This window comes from Struthio camelus, chromosome 20, assembly GCF_040807025.1.
Source record: "Struthio camelus isolate bStrCam1 chromosome 20, bStrCam1.hap1, whole genome shotgun sequence".
NCBI lineage: Eukaryota > Metazoa > Chordata > Aves > Struthioniformes > Struthionidae > Struthio > Struthio camelus.
The window spans coordinates 9,282,310-9,302,439 of NC_090961.1; the positions used below are offsets into that span (position 1 = coordinate 9,282,310).

Consider the following 20,130-nt stretch of genomic DNA (forward strand, 5'->3'; position numbering starts at 1 on the left):
TTATTTGCGGCCGAGCTCTTACGTACGTGCATTTAGGATTTATCCATCTGGCTGTGCCTCAGCCTTGCAATTATTCCCGTAACAAGCACAAAGCTGCACGTGGCAGGGCACAAGTGGCAAAGAAGGGCAGGAGATTCATGGATCAGAGCCACAGGTGCTGGCTCAGCCTGCATGGCAGTGAAAAACCTGCATCAGCTGTGAGCACAGGGCATTGTGCCTCTCTGTGTCCTGCCCTTGGTCGGGAGCTGTTGGGAAGAGTGTACTGGGAGAGGCATGAGCACACCAGCTGGGATTAGAGCTGCTGTGTGCCCTGACTTTGCCTGAATTGTGTTTAAAGCTTTGCTACATGAATTGCAGAGCACCGTCTCTGCACCTTCCTTAATACACAGTGTAGACACAGCAATTGTTTCTAGAAGAGGCTTTGTAAAACCCCAGAGTTGGTAATATCCCTTTAAACAGGCTGTGAGCCCTCTAACAAAGTTCCCTGCCTTTCTTCATCTTGATAAATGGTAGTACTTCCATCTTTCTGTAGATAACTAAGCAGTAGTTAACTAAGCAGTGTTACTGGAGATCCAAATGTTATTAACACATATAGATAGAAGACATGCAAAAATGGGAGATGAGGATGGGATACTAGTTGAGAATAAGATAGAATAGGGAATGACTACTTATGAAAGTCAGAAAATTGATATGATATAAAACATAAGCAATACCAGGCTTACGAAGAAAAGTTTAAAATATTTGGGGAAGAGTGGACTTCTGTAGTGGGTCAGTAGAGGGCCATTGAGGGATGGGGAAAACCTAAAATAACAGATGATCTCTGTGATGAAAAAAATGTGGCAGCACAATGGGAGCTAAAACCGACACCCTGATGTGCAGTCAGACAGCACCCATTAAACCAGCAGACAAAAAGTTTGTAAAACTTGTACAAATTCTGCAAAAACCCCTTTCTGAAAAGGCGCTAGTGATTGCAGGTATTTGCTTTTATAGATGGAATCAAAAGTGAAAGGAAACAATTGCTGACTGCTTCTGTGTCTGGATTAAGGAAATTGGCAGAGCATCGTGTCTGCAGAGAGGACAAATGAATGTGTCCTTTAGCATTCAATATGCAGAATAAAGCAATCCACATTTAATTTTTATCTAAAGCTGAGATGAGCCTGAAGTATGCACTAAAATTACCATTTGAAAGAAGACCCACTGAAGATGCTTGAGAGTTTGGGAGGATCACAAAATCCATCCAACTGCCATGCCTAGGGGTCAAGTGGAAAGTACAACTTGAAGGACATTCAAAGAATACGCTGCTTCTACTGTAGGGGATAGTTTCACAATGCACATCATCACTAGTTCGAGGACAAATCATATACAAACTACAAGGGGTGGAGCACAAGCATAAAGCATGCAACTAATGAATCAAACCCAGCCACCAGTTTAGAAAGTCAATGCCAGTAAACCTCATATTCTTCAGCTTGGATATAACAATGTGCAATGACTGGAGAGAGCCATAATGTCTCTATAATTGCCTCCTTCAGTTCAGAAGAAACAAAAGTATTGTGTGGAATTCTTTAAAGTGGCAAGAATAACATCTAAATTGACACATGATTCACTGTGCTGGCAATTTACTGGTGGGGTCATTAAAGATCTCTTAGAAAGGAGAGGTTACAGAAAATCTCAATGTTTCTAAAAACACCTGTCTGGGAAAGCTTTGCTCTCCTGAACAACGTTATAATATAAGTAACACAACAGCAAACAGTATGTACTCAACCTCTGTGATCTGAAGCAGAGTAGTCAGGCATTACCTGGCATAGGATGGCCATGATGTAGTCAGACTGACAAAGCATCTTGTGTTTTCGTATACAAAAAACAATAATCATGAAGTCTGGCTGAAAAATTTTTTTTGCAAAACTCTTGGACAATACAGCTGGTAATATCTTCCAGGCATTCATTAAGGAAATTTGAAAGTATTTGAACAGTATATGAATTCTTAACATCTGCAAAGTGACCCAGCAGCTTGCTAAGGAGGCAAAGGTAGCAAGAGGACCTCACCATCTCTAGGACTCTATAATATGAGGTTAGCTGGGGCAAACGGAGTTGTCCTGATATATCAGTGACATGAATAAATAGTTGTAACTATGGTGATTTCAAGGCCACAGCTAACCCGATATCACATGCAGATTAATTGCTATTGCTCAGACCTTCCAAAAGTCTCAGGCACGCAATCACACTACACCTGATAACCAAGTATTGCTCTCAGATGGGTTGCAGCACTGGCCTTGTGTGCCTTCCTAGATCGCACAATATCAGCTAACATAACTCAGCTTAACAGTCACATGTAGTGAATTAAGCCTAAACTGCCTTGTGTTGCAGCTAGAGTCTAGGCTCAGAACACGGAACCAGCTAGTGAGTGCTCAAGGTTTAGCTGATGCACAGTCACTTTTTATGCTCAGCAAGTCAGTCTCCTGCCCAAATTTCAAAGGCTGTCTGAGTGGATAGGAAAAAAAAAAAGAAAATGTCTCAAAAATTCAGCAGGATGTTGAATTTTCTCAGCCGTTCTGCTGGGAAAAACAATTTGTATAAATCACAAGGAAAAATGAAAAAAAATCAGAGATGCCTTCGAGATCCTTTTGCTTCAAAGGGTACCACAAGCACATTGCTTCCTGGGAACGGCTAGGTACCGCCTCATACAGCAGCTGCGTGGCATCCCCTGACTGGCCTGATAGACACTGATTAGAGATGGCCCTAATCCATACCGAGGCTGGCAAGGGAGCCGAGACACTAATATCATCAGGAAGGGTCCTTACTACAGTATCTTGGTGCCTATAACATTTGCTTGTGCTGCTTCCCCATATGAAACAGGTGTAGTAATTTCACACTTGATCAGCCTGAAAGACCTATTGCCTTCAGCTCAGGGTTTTGTGTGTCTGAAGAGCAGAACCATGTTCAGATTGAGAGAGAAACTCTGCAATTAGTTGGGGCGGGGGGCTTCATCACTAGACAGCTTCACCACTGCCTGTTTGAGCAATGCTTGACTCTAGTTACAGGTCATTAAACCACTAGTTTCAAAGCAAGGAGTGCCAGCAATGTAGATTGCTTGTCAAGCCTGTGATTGTAAGTGACAGGTAAGGACATGGAGGTGGAAGGAGAGAGAGTCTCTCTACATGCTATATGGCACAGAGCAAGTGACACCCATATAGAACCACCCAAAACAAAACATAGTCTGGCATAGCTAAAGTGTCTTTCATTGCAGTAAAGGACAGATATTGGTGTACACAGGGGAAAGAAACAAAATCAAAAGTTAATGTCCAAGTCAGTTTGATCAAAAACAGTCTACATCAGAGTAGGTAATGTGTGTCATCAGATGAGATATTCCCCAAAGCCAAGGTCACATGAATACCCCAGAACCATGCAGAATCTATTAGGGAAGAACTGTGTCAGGTAACTAGGGACAAATACACAACTAGAAGAAGTGATTAATCAGTGTCAAGATAGTCACTATCTGTGGCAGCTACTCCATATGGACTATGTCAGGTCAGTTTGGAGCCCTACATTTTACTGCAGTCGATGTTTAATCTAAACGGTTGGGAGGATTTCACACAGATGGTGGAAGCATCCAAACTTACTTGCCAAGTGTTCATGGATAGACAGTGAGTGAGAATGAATCTGCCTTCGCTCCTGGAGAGAGACTGGCTGGTACCAAAGACCCCCTGCAGTGCTGTGCCCTTCTGCCAAGGATTAATCACTGTTGCACCTCAGCTGTCCACTGAGCTGGGGATGCAGTGCTGCCATTGATGCAAGGATGTTCACAGTGCTGTGGCATGAATTGAACTGTGATCAGAAGGGGTATTACTGCCTTTTCGCAGCCCTGAGGAGGGTGGATTTATCAGCTCAGATCGATGCTAGCTTTTGCTACTCAAGCAACAATAGGACTCATTTTCCTTGTCTTTCACCCCTTTTACTTCCTTATTATGGTATCTCGTAGCCTAATTTACATATGTTTTGTATTAGTGTGGCTTTGCTTTATCCTACTTATTCCACCTTCTTTCCCCCAGTTCTCTTGATATTAATAATGAGTCTGCTGTAGGGCAAGGATTCATTCAGACTGTCAAACAAGAAATGTGTGTAGGACCTGCAGGACTGCAAATCACAGACTTTCAATGGACCTGCATGGCAGGACTCCTACTCATGCCACTGCAAACCAGACAACAAGACAGGTTACTTTTGGGATTCAGGGCCACCACTGAAGCATGGTTAAACACTAAGTCCCTACTTCATAACTCCTCCACTCTGGAAAAGGTTGGAACAAGAGGCATCTGTAATGAATTGTGGTCACTTAGAAACGTTACAGAACCCTGTTTTAAGGGAAAGCACATCAGCCAGTTCTCAAACATGAATTCAAAAAGTTGTGTAATGGACCTGCTTGCTGCAAGCACTGAGAGCATTGCCACAGGCAGTGACCAATGGTAAAACTCTTGAGCCTCATATTTATGGTCTCACTACCGTGACTTGTCACTACATGACAGGAAGATGTTGCAACAACTGCTGCAAAAAGTACAGAGACGGCTCCTGAAAGCCGTGGTAAAGTTCTTGTATATGTTACCCAGAGAGAAAATGTAAACCATCTCTTGGGCTTGCCTCACAGTATGCTTTTTACATCAGCTGTTGGACATTAATATTTTTATGTCATTTTACCCTACCAGGAGCGGAACACAGAGCATTAGTCATTTACATAGTTGAGAGCCCAGTTTCACTGTTTACAAAGCAATAACTTCCAAAATACTAGTCAAGTAAAATCCATACATTTGTATGCATTTACGGAAACCCTTTTTTGGAATCCAGCAGAGCCTGTGCGGTTATTATGTGTTATATAGACAGCAAAGATCTGTATATGTATAGAGCAAAACCTGAAGCCAGCGTTTAGTTGATAAAGGGAAACTTACTGAAACAGAGTTATCCTCCCTCTCTCAGTTCAGTTTTGTTTGCATGTAAGAGATTATTAGGTCATCTCCTTTTACTCTTCAAGTGACTTCTTTATCAAGCTGAGCTGAACAGCTGGGGCATCCAGTTTTTCCACCAGTCTCCTGGCGCAAGGCAGCTTCAGGGAGTTTTGGTGGAGATTTCTTGGTCATGAATTGTATGCACCAATCAGAGCAAAAACATTTCGGCTCCCATGGAGGAGAAGCCAGGCTGGCCAAAAGTGAGTAACAATGGGAGCTACATGGAGGTCATTAATGTTTTGCAGATTGTGAAAAACAAAGGGTTACACAGATACTTTAGGAGATAGGGCTAAAATACTGGATGAGAAGTTACCCAGGAAAAGGAGTGTCATGAAGAGCACAGGCTGCGCCCTGAGAGCCTGGCCACAGCAAAGGGGAGGGTGGAAGGAAATGGGAGGGAAGCTTTGTCTCCTGTGGAAATTGTGAGCAGTTATATGGGTACTGTACTAATGTTCCCACACAGCAAATGCTGCTGCTATCAGACACATGCGGCCTGCTGTAAGTTAAGCCAACCCCACTCTTAAAACACGTCTGCAGAGTTACTCAAAAAGATCCTTCACCTCAATGAGCACCTCGCTGAAAAGTCTGCAAAGAAGGGGTCGTACCAGCACAGCTATCATTTTAACATCACAACATAGGGTCTTCTTCCAGTTAGAGACAGCCTTTTAGTGGGGCAGCGACTGAGGTGGACTCATAATGGCAGCAGGCTGAGAAGAAAATAGCAATGAGGGAAGTAAAGAAGAGGAAATATAACCTAGATGCATTCTTAAAGGAAGCTGTGACCTGTGATCAGAGGGCTGGCTTCTGACCCAAAAGACAGGGTGCCAGAGGTGGAATTTGAACAGGAGCCAGCCGCAGTCAAAATGGAGGTTTGAAGCGATTTCTTGAATGCGGAAGACCTTCAGCACACCAAATAGACCTGGCAGGCTGGCTCCATGCTCATAACTGGCTGGAAAAACATCCTGAGCTATGGAAAGCATGAAGAGGAAGAAAGGGGGATTACCTGGGGTCATGAAGCCATGAAAAGATCTCAGAGGCGATGCTGATGTAATTCTCACATGTCCCCACCAGAAATCCACCTCCCACAAGACAGTGCTAACCAGAGACACTCCTCAAAATCAGAAGCACTTTTATTCTCAAACAGAACAATAAAAAAGTCCAACTTTCTTAAGTGTTTCCTGCAGATATTTCTTAGTGTTTCCTGACATTTCCCAACAATTAGTAAGACACTGAAATCTCTGAGAGTTCAGCCCAGTCCTTTTCCAGACTGCTGGATCTGACTTTCTTTCAATCCAATCTGCTTAGGAAGGAGTTTGAAATCTCAAGGCATACAGTGCACTGTCACCTTTCTCCCTTACCCAGGGGCTGGGGACGAGCTTAGCATCCCAGTTTGGTGCTTTATACAAATAACCAGCGAGTAAAGGATGGCAGTCTCCAAAACAGGAGGGGATTACCCAAGGCAGAAGGGTTGTGTGACACACCTTATCCTCCAGCATGGAAGGCACTGGTGAAAGCTGGAGGCCAGCAGTGGAAAGGACAAGTGCTCTGAATCTCAGACATTCATTTCCCACCCCACATGGAAAAGGATGCTTCTGCTCAAAATAACCTGGAACAAGGGCAAAGCCCAGCTGGGACCACCAGCGGTGTCTGCAGGAGGACAGCAAGCAGCTTCTCAGTGGTTCTGGGCCTGGAAGGAAGGGTTAGCTATGTCAGCAATCACCCCCTGCTTGATCATTTTCAGCAGCCAGTTCCTCTCAGCCGTTAGGTTGTGCTGGATTAGCTGCAGAGACAAGAGAGCCAGAGTTACAGATAATTTCTTACAACGCCCCTCATGCTCCCCAAAATGCTCTGGATCCCATCTGACCCAGCTTCCTCTGCTGCCCTAAGAAGGGCTTCCACAGATAGGGCTGGGCAGGACCCATGTCACCAAATGAGGACAGATAAAAAGCACACTGAATGAGCCCATATCTGTGCTCAAGGTTCGTTTCTGGGAACAAAGCACTCTTTCTCCTGGCATGTCCCAGTAGGAATTACCATGGGTAATGCCAGAGAGAGCTACCAGAGCTCTCAGAGATGAGTCTTAGCTTTGTCTGCTACATTCCACTTTAAAGAACATCTTAGTTCGAAGAGGATGCACTTACTACCTCTTTTTCCCGGGAGCGACCTGTATTGTAATAGTGTATTGGCGTAGTATTGTCGTGGTTGTCAGGGTAACCGAAGCCTGCAATGTTGACCTCTTGGCACATGTGGAGGGCTAAGTTCAAAGCAATGATTCCTGTGGTGGCATATCTCTGGGAAGAGAAAAGAAAGAACAGCTGTTTAGCATTTCAAACTCCTATTTTTACAATACTGACATCAGCAACCAGCTGGGATCGGTAGCTTCCTCCACACTCCATGTAGTGAAAAAATACATAAATAAAACAGGATAGATGCCTGGACAGTGTTCCCAGAACTCTAACAAGCAGCATCTTATGGGAAGGTGCTGCAGAAAATGAGGGTCCGGGAGAATGTGACCTCTGGGATGATAAAACACAGCATTCCATGGAAACCAAAAGGTTTCTGACAGAAGGAATCCACACACTTTTTGACAAAGTCATATCCACGATGGAGCGTGTACAAGGTTTCCGCATCTATTTCTTTTCCATGCTCCTCTTTGTGTGTATTCTCTACTGGAGGCCTTGATGGGGTGCCTTATCTCTAATCTATGCATTAAATACCTGTCCCTGGCCTACGTGTTACAAAAATGCTCTTTGTTCATGTAAAGCTAACATGGCCACGTACAAACTCACACACTGTATTAAAAGCATTGTGACTGAGCAGAACAGCAACCACACTCACGGAGCAGCTGAGCATGCTTGTGGTCCCCCAAGCCCTACTGAGCACTTAGCACTCCCCACCTGGATAGTCCCACTTAGCACCTTTCAAGCATTTTAGCAGAGGAATGTGCTTTTTAGCAGCGTTTCTTCAGCAGTCAGGAGACTTGGCATCCAGTCTCGGCCCACGCCAAGAATCACTGCCTGACCTTGGAAAAGGTTATTTTGCCACAACAGGCCTTCAAGCTTCTCTTTCATTTGTTGCAGATTTTAAACTTCCTGGTGGTGCCTGGCAGGCTTAAAGTTAATTAAAGATTGCACAGCACCATCACAAAGATTGTCAGGACCAAAGACAAAGTATCATTAGATTCATTAATGAAATAATCCTCCACCATGTAGTGAATGGGAAATTTGTTTTCCAGAAGCAGTGGGCATAAAAGCTAGCCTTAGGCCAGAATTCTGTTAGACTTGAGTGTTTTAAGGAATGCCAACCAAAATTCATCTCATTTTACACTAGCTAGTTATCAGTAATGGTCTATAGACAGGAAAACCATAGGAACATATGTGAAAGGGCTTATATGACAAAGCTGCTTGTCACAATAGGGAACCAGGCTGTGTGATGCCTAGAACTCCAGACAGAAGTGTAACTCTAAAAAGTGATTTGAATGCAGCATGGCAAAAGGTCATGGGGCAGACTGACAGGAATGGTGTACCAAGCATGAATAACACCGTAGTGTTGTGACATGTTGGAAAAATCTTCTGTTTTTTGGTCGGAGCAGCAATCAAAACTTGTAATACCATGCTGTAGGGAAAGACTGCATTTACTACGGAAGGGACTCGCTAATCTAAGCAATGGGCCTGCTTTCTTTCCCTCTCTCTGCTGCCCAAGACTTCTCTGGTGTGTGGCGCTCAAAAAGCAAGGTATTAAAGAAGACACAGAATTTTGATGGTCATCTGTCTGCTCTTCAGTGTGATATCATACCCCACTCCACGTGTTCAACTGCAGCAGTTTGTACGTTGCTTCATAGGTGACATACGGGTTGAGAATACGTAGCTGGGAGACATTCCCATTCCATTCCCAAGGGGGCTGGCGCCAAAACCCCACCTTTGTCTGTAGGAAAAGGCAGAGAGAAAGAACGATAGTCAAGGCAGGCCCACGTACACAAGACAGTGGCATGATAAAGATCCCGATTTAGCTGCGATCTATTGCTCTGGCTGGGTGCTCAGAAGGACTGACAGTCTGGAGGAGCAAAGAAACCCGAGGTCTTTTCCACTCATGCCAATGCACCTATCTGCAATGTGGCTGAGACTGGGATATTTCTAATTAGTGAAAAATAAGGTCTCGGGTCCATTGCGCAGCTCATTAAATATTTGAAGGATACATGACTATTAGAGCTATGGAAAATGTCATTCCAGACAACTTGGTTTCAACCTTCCCTCATTAAAGACATCTCACCTTATTCCTTGTTTTCAGCAATACCTCCCTCAGCCAGAGGAAATCCAGTGGCTTGAATGGGACAAACACCAGCAGTGTCTCCTCGTCATTGTTTTCCAGAGGATTGGGCAGAGCTGATTCAGGGAAGAAGAGACGGATGCTGGTTCTCTCACCCACATCTTTCTTGTGCTCTTTTACTGGAGCATCATTTAATCTGAGAATCAGAGCCAGAACAGCAGGATTTGTCCCTGGAGCAGTTTCAATATCACCCATTCCCAACTATGGAAGCAGCTGTGTGCTGTCAAATGCAAGAAGGTGCATGTAGGACTCACATGAGGGAACGGATACACATGGTCCAACCTTACAACCTGGTTCCGCAGAACTGGGTACCTCACATAGATGTAGGAATGCTTCCTCCCCTTAGTAAAAAGGCAGGCAGTGGTGGCAGAAGATTGCCATTTTTCAGATAGGGAAGTGAGGCATACAGAAATTAAATGACTTTCCCAGGTCAGAGTAAAAATGCACATAAGGTTTCAATGTAATCAAAGATTTGGCATTGTCAAGGCCAAAACCAGTCCTGTAAAAGTGGATTACCTGCTAATCCACTGAGTGGCTGCTGAAGTTGGCCTTCCAGCCCCCAGGGACCACATCTGTGAATGAATATGCTATAAATTCAACGCCTGAAGTGTTTGGCAACTGCAGGAAAGTCATTAGATTACCTGAGCTGATGGTTCCTAGATGTTATGTTTGCCAGGCAAGATAGATACATGCATACTATCACTCCTCAGTCTCTTTCTAAATATTAGAGTCTAGTAAGAATGCAGTACCTTATGATAACATGGTGAGAGTCAATCATTTTCCCAAAGCGTTGGCCAAGGACGGAGTAACCGTTGCCGACCACAATACACCTTTGGCACCATAAGCTGGTAAAGAATAGATTCCAAGAGATGAAGTCCTTCCCTGACAAGTTTCTCCATCAGGTTAGATGAGCATTCCCGAGGGCTTGTTTGATGCCCTCAAGTAACTCCCTAGATGGCATCAGAGCAGAGAAGACTAGCACGATTCTGGCTGTGTCCCAGTCGCACAGAGATGGGGTTTATCTTAGTGAGCATAAGGCAATGGAGTGTCATACTAGTAAAACTAAGTGGGACCTCTAGTCAGCTGCAGGACAGGCAGGACACAAGATACAGAGGAAATGGAAAGAGGATCAAGTCAAGTAGGAATGCCCAGTAGACCAGCAGTTCTTAACTTGGAGAGTGAACCTCTGCTTGAGGCACATGGTATACTGAGTAGAGAGAGAACAAGAGGCCACAGAAAAATTCACCTTATGTCTGCTTACAACAGGAAAAAAGAAGGTTTCCAAGCTAAAAAGTTTTCCAATGGCTGCAGCAGATAGCATATTTCACTTCCTGCTCTCCCTGAATGTGGGCAGGCAGAACACAGGGATGCATATAACTTTTCAGGGCCCGGAGTGCCACGCTTGGGATGGAGTTAGAGCAAGAGAAAACGCACTGGGACAGGCACAAAGGGAGGAAGTGTGGATCTAGCAGCTTAAGCTCGTCAGTATGAGAGCTGCTTGAAAGAGCACATTTAAAAGGGAGAGAAAGAGAAACCCACTGAGAAAGATGAAGAGTGTCAGAAGGAGTGAGAGACAGAAAGGTCTGAGAAATTGAGGAACAACAGAGAGAACTTTGAAAAGCTTCAGAAACCAGGGCTCTCGGACCAATCTACCACTTCCCTAGCACTCCTGCTCCCCCAGCACCCATCCCTGGTCCAGCTCCCTTACCTCTCAAAGGGTTTGGGCAACTCCTGCTGTGGAAGGAGCTGCAACGTGGCAAAAGCAGAGAGAACTGAAAGATAAGAATAAGTTGAAGAGTTATCTTCAAGGAATAAATGTAGCCCCACTCAGCCCAACAGGTGGGTTCTTCTCTTTCTTAGGCTCTGAAGAGCCAGGTTTCACCCCTCCATAAAGTGCCAGGACACTTTACACGTGAGAGCCTGTACAAACACTGTTCTTGTCACAGTCATCCACCCAACACTGCCAACAACGAGGCCTTTTTCCACATTAAGGGCATGTTCTGCATGCTCTTTGGGGCAGGGATACTATTTAGGCTAGCTCTTCTCCATTCACTTTGGATGCTGCACAAATAATAAGGTCCCTAAGAGGAATGATTAGGGAACGAAAGGCCCTGATATTGCCCTGTAGAAGAAGCACTGCAAATCTGACCAATCTGCGCACTGAGGTGAATCTTCAGTTAAAGAAGTTGGCTGCCACTGTGCTTTGTCAGAAATAACCACATGCAGTAGTTCCCCAACTGAATTCACCCAGTCTATTTCAACGCAAAGTCAAACAGGTTACCTCAGACCAGCACTATGAGCAATTGAAGTTGGTCTGCGCTACCTCACATTCAAAACAGCTAGCAGTACCAGCCCGGTCAGTTATTCCCTCTCAGTTGATGTTTGTTAACTTCTGCAATGGGTCTTGCTCCACCTATAAGAGCATTTCTGTCAACCTCCTCCTTTCCATCCCTCTTGGCACAGCTAGAAGTTGGAGTTAAAGCACTACCCCCTTCCTCCATTATGACCACCATGGACTATGACCTTTCCTCAGAGGCATCCCATCCATTCAGCCTAGCCCCCCTCAATGAACCCTGGCGTTCAGATGTATTTCCATCTCCTTTGCAGCACTCAGGGAAGCTGCATCAGAGTCTTCAGCTGCACAGTGTCCATTCGCGACATTTACAACACTGAGGGCAGGGTGCTGCAATACCTGACCTCTGTAGCCCAAAAGGAAGTTTATGGAACCACAGAACTTTTTCAAGCTCGCTTCTAAAAGGCCTGTCCATAAGCGAGTATAAGGATTTGCTGGTCAGGAAAGGCTTCCAGTGATATTCAAACCTGCCAAGAGAGATTCAGAGCGCCAGCAGTTCAGGGAAGAGTAGAGCAGTTACAGCAGTATCAAACACAGGGACTAAGACATCTAAAGCGGGCTGAATGGTGAAGTACTTCGTAAAGCTACTGAGCTATCCTAAAATACTTTTTAGAAATGACCCACATCTTCTAAATATAATTCTTACTGCTCACTGTTTCTAACCCATCTTCTGAGCAGCAGTGATGGCATACAATTCCAGTTATGTTTCCACTTTCATTTATTCATTCGGTTCATGACAAAGCCCATGCCTTGCTGTGCGCTGACCAGTTCAACAGTGCTTCTCTTCCTCTCTGATTGTCCTTCAGAGGACATTTTACACAGGCATCTGTATTGCGCCATTCTGCAGACATGCTGACTCACTTGTAATGGAGCTAAGATGCCATTGTGCAACAGTTAGCTCAACTTAGCTGTTTCCTTTCCTGCATACCTGCACATCAACTCCAGAGTGCCGGTCTCCACCCATCAGTAGCCACAGAGCACTAAGACATGTCTCACCAAAATTCCCCAGACAAAAAACATAACTGACAAACCTTCCAAGAAAAGGCTTTCTCCACACAAAGCGTCTTCTGCAAGCACCAAGGCGCTTCCTGTGAAAGAAACAGAGTTCATTTTCAACCATCTCTTCTTCAGAAGGTCTTTGAAAGCAGTCCAGGATGTCAGGATGCAGGAGGGATTTGAGCTCCTGACCGTGTCTGTCCATGAACAGGCCCCCTCCAAAGAACATGTAAAGAGCTCCATATCTGCTCAGCAGAATCATAAAGCAATTTGGGTAGAAAGACATCTCTGGAGAGCCAATGTCAAAGTTAGTTCAAACTGCTCAGGGCCTTGACGAGTCAAATTTTAGAAAATCAGTGGCCTCAAGTGAACTACGTTCATGCCTCCAGAAAGGGACATGAAATGAAGAGCACTGTGAGGTGTCCACAAGACACACTGACACTGGCCACCAGCACCTGGGAATCTCTACTATAGTCTAGATAAGGTATCTCCAGTCTCATCACTATTGTTTCATCCCGCAATTTCTGTCTGCACTGCCCTCAAGTTAGTGCTAGGCAGAACACAGTCCTCCAAGCTTCCAAGGATTCATGCCATATGGGGGGAGCTGTTTCTCTTCTAGATCACCCTGGAAGAAGGGTTGCCTCTTCTTTCCACAATGATGAATTGCTCCTCCCCCACATGTCCCCCCACTTGCCCACACCACAGTAGCATAGAGGTCAGAAAAGCGAAGAAGAAAAGATAACTTACTCAGCCTGGCTTTCACGTGACTTCATCACAGAGTAGTATAGGCTCTGCACATACAGACCTGCTGAAGGCAATAAAGAGGCTGAAACAGGCCACACAGCTGCACGGCAGCATCAGTACAGCTAGGACTGCCCCACTGCACAGCCCATAGGATCTCTCCCCACAGATAGCACCACTGGAGCCTCTGCAGCCATCTGACCTGAAGACCAGCAGCAGATCCTGTCCCAGAGTATGGGAGCCTCCAAGTGGCTATATTTGAATTACCCCCTTGCTAGCTAGAATTAAATGAGGCCTTCTGGTAATGAACCCCAGTAAATACACCATCCTGTGTCCCAGCAAGTAAGGACAGCTTGCAAGCTCTAAGCCTCGCAGCACTCCAGCGATCATTCATGTCAATCTGTAAAAAGACACAGCGAGAGCGCAGAGAAGAGAAGGGATTGACTGTAGTGCTCCCTGAGGCAGACGAGCCCTTGGCTTCTTGGTACACTCCCTCTCTGGCCAGCCTTGGCCCTGAAGCCTGGCTCCTCCTCCCCGGTGCCTGCAGCCACCCTGGCCATGCCCGCTACTGTGATGAGCTGCAGAGTTTTTCCTCGACAGATCAGGCTTCCTCACTTGCTGTTCTCTCTCCAGAGCTGTTAGCTGGCTGCTCCTCGGGATGTCACAGCGGATGGGGAACTGCGAGAACCTTCCAGTAGCCCCTGTTGCATGAAGTGATCACTTATTCCACAAACAGGCAGCAAGATGCAGCAATAACTGACATGGTGCTTGGGTACAAAACCCAGAAGCCTGAGAACAGCACAGGCTCAACGCAGTAAGAAGAAAGGTACATGCAAGAGAAATCCTCCATGCCTGACCAGGGCTGCTGCCTGGCCTGAAATCAAGAAGAGGTTCATGCCAGACATAGGATTATCCAAAAGCTCTTCAATAATGTGGACATTAGCTTGTCTTAGTTGCTTTTCACCTTGAGTAAGGTGCTGTACCGATTCAGAGGACCAGTTCAGATTTCCCTGAGTGCACCATGCCACATACAGATTAATTGGGACTGTGGCTGCAAAGGGGAAAGGCTCCTCTATCATTGGTACCTGTCTATCGTTTGCAGAGTTTACTACTGGTGCAGAAAGGGGTCAAGCCAAAGGAAAAGGGTATCAGTGCTGGACCAGACCCTGACCAGAGAGAAGGCATTCAGGGAATGGAAATTATAACCCTGAAAAGATACAGGGAGGCCCAGGCAAGCTCCCCTCCTCAGTCACAAAAATGAAGTACAACAATCTACCTCTTTTTGAGGGAAGAAACATGAGAAAGCGGAGCAAGGATGGAGAAAGGCTGCAGGAGTAACTGAAGGAGCAGAGCTCACTATGGCCATTCTCTCGGTACCTCAGCTCTGCCACTGAGGCTGGTGTTAGTGATAGTCTCTTACCACAGCCCCGCTAGCAACAGCCCAGTTCCACAAAGACAAAGAAATTCGTTCATGGCCACAGGTCTACATACTGGATACAGTGGACAACATGAGGCACATGAGGCACAACAGGTAGGTAAAAATGCCCAATCAGGCCTGCTAAATGACTTCTGGGAGCTTCTCTTACAGCATTTCAGCAAAGTGACAGATGCTGTCTCCATGTCAGGCTGACTAGGCAGGAAGAGAGTCTCTACAGTCCACTGTCAACATGTCCAAAGCAATCACTAATTTTACGTGCCCAAGGCCTCATTCCCAGAAGCATAGAACAGGAGAGATTTAATCTGAGGTCCACAAGGAGCTCTGTCAGCAGGGTATTGCCCTAATCTGCTTAGGTCATGGACCTAGCTGGGAAACACAGAGAGAAGAACTGCTCAGGATATCTGAGCACGTGCATATGATCAAAAACTCAGGGTATCTAGGGTAGAACATGACTGCAAGGCTTCCTGCAGGTCATGAAATATGAGGGAATTTTGCAGCCCTAAAGAAGAGGTTTGACTTGAGGGAAAGGGCAGGATTTCCTCTGTGACCCATGGGTAGCTTTCATTTACAAAAGGCTTAGCTCTCTGTCACCTTAGCCAGCTGGCCACTAACTGTCCCTAGCTTTACAGAGCTGTCTGTGTGCTCATGCCAAATGGAGGACAGGAGGATATGGATTTTCCAATGTTAGTTTTGCTTTTTCTTTGGAGCTTTTAAACATTAGTAAAGAGATCGTTCTGATTGGAGACAAAGACTTTTAATTTGACTTTTCTCAGCGCTTCCCATATTGTACCACAAAATGGTCGTTACATTACTGTGCACCATGATGGCTCTTTCTTTTTCATGAAAATGACAATGGTTGCATCTTGGTCATTAAGCAGCAGTGATTTTTTCTTTGACACACAATCAGCCTTTCTAATGATGGCATGAAATTAGAATTGGTTTTCCTTCTGGAGGGAGATCACAGGCAGTTACATACACTCATACGGGCATTGTATCAGTGGGTCTCTCCTGGACCTCCTACACACACTGCAGAGGCTTCCATCAGCCAGTTACTGCTGGGTTGCTACACACAACATAAGTAAACACCCACCTTTGGGCCTTAATCCTGCAAAGAGCTCAGCGGCATTTATCAGGGGGTGACTGCTAGACCTCCCACACACACAGAGGAATTTAATTTGTGTATCACATACAAACACAGAAGGAGGTTAACCCTATTCTAGCCTCCCATTGCCTTGTGCACATATACTATTGTAAATGCAGGTCTTGAAGCGGTGTTTTCAAGTATTAACACTTTTGAAAGAAGTTATTCTGCAAATATTTCCTTATTTGCCCTTGCTGCAGGGGCAGCAATTGTAGGGGGATGTAGGGGAGAATTCAGTGAATCACCACTTGATTGTTTCACAATTGTGTAAAACAATAAAGGGAATTTTACACTTTGGAAAGAAGTCATCTTTTAGATGCTTTTCTTCTCTCCATGCCCCCAAAGACATGCAAGATGTCTTAATTTTCTAAAAATACACCCTAAACAGGCACAGGTGAAGCCTCTCTGGAGAAGTTCAGTTTTATTAATGACAAATGCAAGAGCAATGCCTGTGCTAGGAGTGGATCCACAGGAGAATAAAATGACTCCACACAAGGAAAGCTGCCTGTGGTGGGACCATTTGCAGGACGGGGCTCAGCATTTGGAAAACACAACCAGTGCCACTGAGACCTGGGCCTCTAGTCCACTTCCTGGTCCTCCCTGGAAACGAAGATGACAGCAGCCAGCCCCTCATGCAATGGCAAAAGAGGAGCCAGCCTGCTGCTGTTCTTGCATTGCTGAGCCCAGCTCACGCTCACACCAGGCTCGCTAGCATAAACCAAGAGAAGCAGGAGGGAAACAGCCCCTTCTCAACCACCTTTTCTTGTCGAGAAAACATAAAAGTCCACAAATGCCCCACATCTCAGTCTTTAGGAACACTTAGGGCTGCGCATGTCTGATTTATGGAAACACATCTCTTCCCTCCCCTCTTCCGTCACCTTCCATTTTGGGGGAGGGGGGGGTCTCCAGTGAAGACAGCAGGGCCTGGAGGGGCCTCTCCCTCTGTACAGCCCCTAGCATAGCAAGGTCCTAGAGCATGGGGGAATACAACAGCAGGTACAGGCTGGGAGACAGTAGGGCTCAGCACAGATTGAAATTTTCTTACCCACAAACAACAAGATCATCAGGTTTTTCCACTGAAAAATAGCCAAGAGTTTCTCCACTATAGATCTGGCATTCATACTGTCTTCATGCACATCCTGCAAAAAAAGCAGAGACAATGCATCAATCAAAACAGGAGTGATAAGGAGTTGTGCCACAAGGCCTTTGCCCAGAGCTTTCTCAAAGACAGATAGGCTGACTGGCTGGCCCACAAGCCCAGACTTCCAGATGCCATGCTTCAGTCCACATAGCCCTGATACCTACCACACTTCCTGCCAACCTACTGAGAACCCCACGCAAAGAGCACAGCCGTGTTGAGTCAAGTCCTGCACTCATCATTTTGCCAGGTGCTCCTGCCAGTCAAGGCAGCAGATAAACTGGAACACTCCTCATGAGACAGACATCCAGGTCATCTTCCGCAGGTCACTGTAGGAAAGCCCCCCATGCTCCAAGCCCAGAAGTAAGCTCTGAACCAACCACAGTGATCACAATCAGAGGAGCACTAACCACAACTGCACACTCCCCCCAGCACTGACAAGTGTCTAGCAGTGAGCTCACTCCCACCTGCCTACACAGGATGCTTCAGACACAGCTAACATATCCACTAAGCACCAGAGACATCTAACTTCTTTCCCAGGGACATTACCTTCCCAAGGCCTTACAGTTTGTTCCTCTTACAACAGAAAAGAGAGTCCACAAAGCACTGGTTTGCCCGCAAAGAAATAAAGTCCTGTGATCAATCCTCACAAGCCAGGGAGTTTGTAGTGTTTAGGTGCCTGAGTTTGACTGACAGCTTTAATTATATAGGGACAGTACCACAGCTCACATAGACAATTGCCGGCTCAGGATGGTGAAAAACAGGAATATTATCCTCCTCTCTTGAAGGGCTGGTGCAGAAAGTAAGAGCTCAGCTTACCCATCTGATGGCAATCATCTAATTATCCTCTATGAGCAGGGGATACAAATCCCTGCTCAGCTGGGGTAAGTGCTCTGTGGTGCTTTCAGTCCACCCCCTTCCTTCTTCCCCCTATGCTCTGGCCTGAAACTTTACCTTTGCAAGGCTGATTAATTCATTCATACAGCTATTCTTGCTCACTGCCATGCAGCGGAAGCAAGGTTGCCCCCTGAAACCCAAGGCTGGTGTCTGCTGCTCACCTGGGCTGTGCCATGGGACTTGGATGACCAGCAAGCTAAGGGCAGCACCTGCAGTATGTTAGGGCTGGCATTAAAAGGGAGGTCCTGATGAGCCTGATGTGTTTTGGGAAAGGAAAGGGAAGGGGTTTTTCTTTGTGGGTTTCAGGGGGACGGGATGGGGACTATTTTCCAGGAAGATCTTATGACGGGGGTGTACGGAGGGTCTCGCTACAGGCCAGCTTTGGCCATGGAGCCATGAGTGGGTTGAGTGTGCGTGCACGTGCGTGTGCACCCTTCTCAGGCTGAAGAGTGGGTTTCTTTGTTTAGAAATACAAGGAAGGGAAGGGCTCTCTTTCCCTGCAGGCAAACCTTGCAGACTTGCACTGGGCTTTCAATTAAAAACGGGGTCTCTCTTTTTCCTGCTTTGTCAAACTTTGCAGATCAAACTATGTGCAATGCTGTCAGTCTCCAGTCATACCTAGGGAGTAAATCCTCAGGACTGAGCAGCAATCCATGCACTCGCAACTTCCCAGCCCTCTCATTTGTCCCTAGAGTTAATGCCAGCCCACGCTTCTAGGCACTTCTTGCTTTCTTCTGACCAGGAAATTTTTGCCAGGCTCTTCTCAGGACACACTAAAGCCAGGGGAGAGCAATCAGGTACAAAGAGTTTCAGGAGGGTTGATAAAGGCACCTTGTTCTCTGCCTCTGCTGCCTGTGATTCTGATCAGTCCTTGGGGAACAGCTCTGGGGTGACCTGCTCCTATTCCCTGCTTTGCTAGGTGGGAGGAAAAATCCCCCTGTTGGTGCTGGCAGCTGTGTGGGGACTGCCCGGCTCACGGAGCAGGCCCTGGTTGGGACTAGTGAAAGATGTGAGAAGGAGAGGGGCACGCGCTCACGTGAGCGGTGCACAGCGTTGCATGCAACTGTGACCACCGGGGGTGGTCCTTCCCTCCCAAGAGTCTCCTTCTAGATGTCATCGCCGCTAGCAGAGACACTGCAGGCATTGCTCTTCCCTCTGGCATGATCTGGACCCACTGATTTCCAGAGCTCGCCTCCTCAGGCACTGCTCGGTCCAGCCCTCTTCCCTATTGCTATCAGTAAAAGAGAGGGGGGAGAGTCCAACAGCAAACTCCAGCCTCTGTCCTGCAGGTGGATGTGAGCAGATAGATCTCAGATCTGTAGGAGGCTGAGGACAGACATTTCAAGGAAGGTCTCTGGTTGCTCAGTGGAAATGCATCTGAGCTTCTTCTGGGTTTTCACCACACGTGATTCCTTGCATTCAGCAAAACAACCTCAACAGAACATGCACATACATGTGCTCATCCAGGCAGCGTGTCTCCTGCCTGCCAGAGGACTTCTCTCTGCCCTTTTCTACTTCTCTCAAGCCTTTCAGGTTTCTTTTTGCAAAAGCTTTTTCTTTTTCTGCGTGATACTTTTTCTTCCCTTTTCTTCTTAATTAAAGTATTTGTCTCCACAGCAGGAAACATAAGCTGTGCGGCAGACAATCTTGATATATATTTTAAAAGAGGAAAAATTATTTAGCAAAGCAATTATCTTCAGATACACACAGAAGCCATCACTAGCCCTGTCCCCAGAAACCAGCAAAATTGGGAACAAAAAGGATACAAGGGATGCCACTCATTTAGAAACTAGGAATAAGTGGTAATTATGTTTTTAATTCCATGCCTAGAAATGAAGGGCTAGATTTTTGGCAAAGAAAAAGCCATTTGTTTTTAACCCTAAAAGCAGGAGCTTTTCCCTAAAGAGCTCCAAGAACTGGGGAGTAGCTAAACTCTTTTGAAAATCTGCTGCTTAGTGTTATCACTGGAGAAAAGCTGGCTGCTAAGCAGTGGTGAATATCTACTGTTGTCAAAGTTTAATTGGGATCTGAGTGCTGCTGCAAATGTCAGCTGGATTGTGACTGCTGATTGTATCTTGGGTTTGGAAATCAGCCCCTAATGCTATGCTA

The 20,130-nt window shown here is 46.0% G+C and overlaps 1 protein-coding gene across 1 annotated transcript; it reads right to left on the minus strand.

The window, feature by feature from the left end:
• Positions 1–6,176: 6,176 nt before the first annotated feature.
• LOC104139790 (CMP-N-acetylneuraminate-beta-galactosamide-alpha-2,3-sialyltransferase 4) lies at positions 6,177–17,409 on the minus strand. The gene is made up of 11 exons (XM_068915135.1): positions 17,292–17,409; positions 17,032–17,125; positions 13,414–13,474; positions 12,702–12,758; positions 12,010–12,137; positions 11,026–11,089; positions 10,067–10,162; positions 9,261–9,453; positions 8,787–8,915; positions 7,136–7,282; positions 6,177–6,771 (listed from the first exon to the last, which is right to left on the minus strand). Exons 1-11 carry the CDS (start codon positions 17,364–17,366, stop codon positions 6,664–6,666), a joined length of 1,152 nt encoding a protein of 383 aa, XP_068771236.1. The 5' UTR covers positions 17,367–17,409; the 3' UTR covers positions 6,177–6,663.
• Positions 17,410–20,130: the final 2,721 nt, after the last annotated feature.

Bases quoted from the DNA above. Each gene is read 5' to 3' on its own strand.
- LOC104139790 (XM_068915135.1), bottom strand. From the start codon at position 17,366: ATGATGAGTGCAGGACTTGACTCAACACGGCTGTGCTCTTTGCGTGGG. The intron at 10,163-11,025 runs GTAAGGGAGCTG...ATTCTTTACCAG, and splicing joins TTGCCCAAACCCTTTGAGAG to CTTATGGTGCCAAAGGTGTA. The intron at 9,454-10,066 runs GTACTGCATTCT...TCTGATTCTCAG, and splicing joins TCTCACCATGTTATCATAAG to ATTAAATGATGCTCCAGTAA.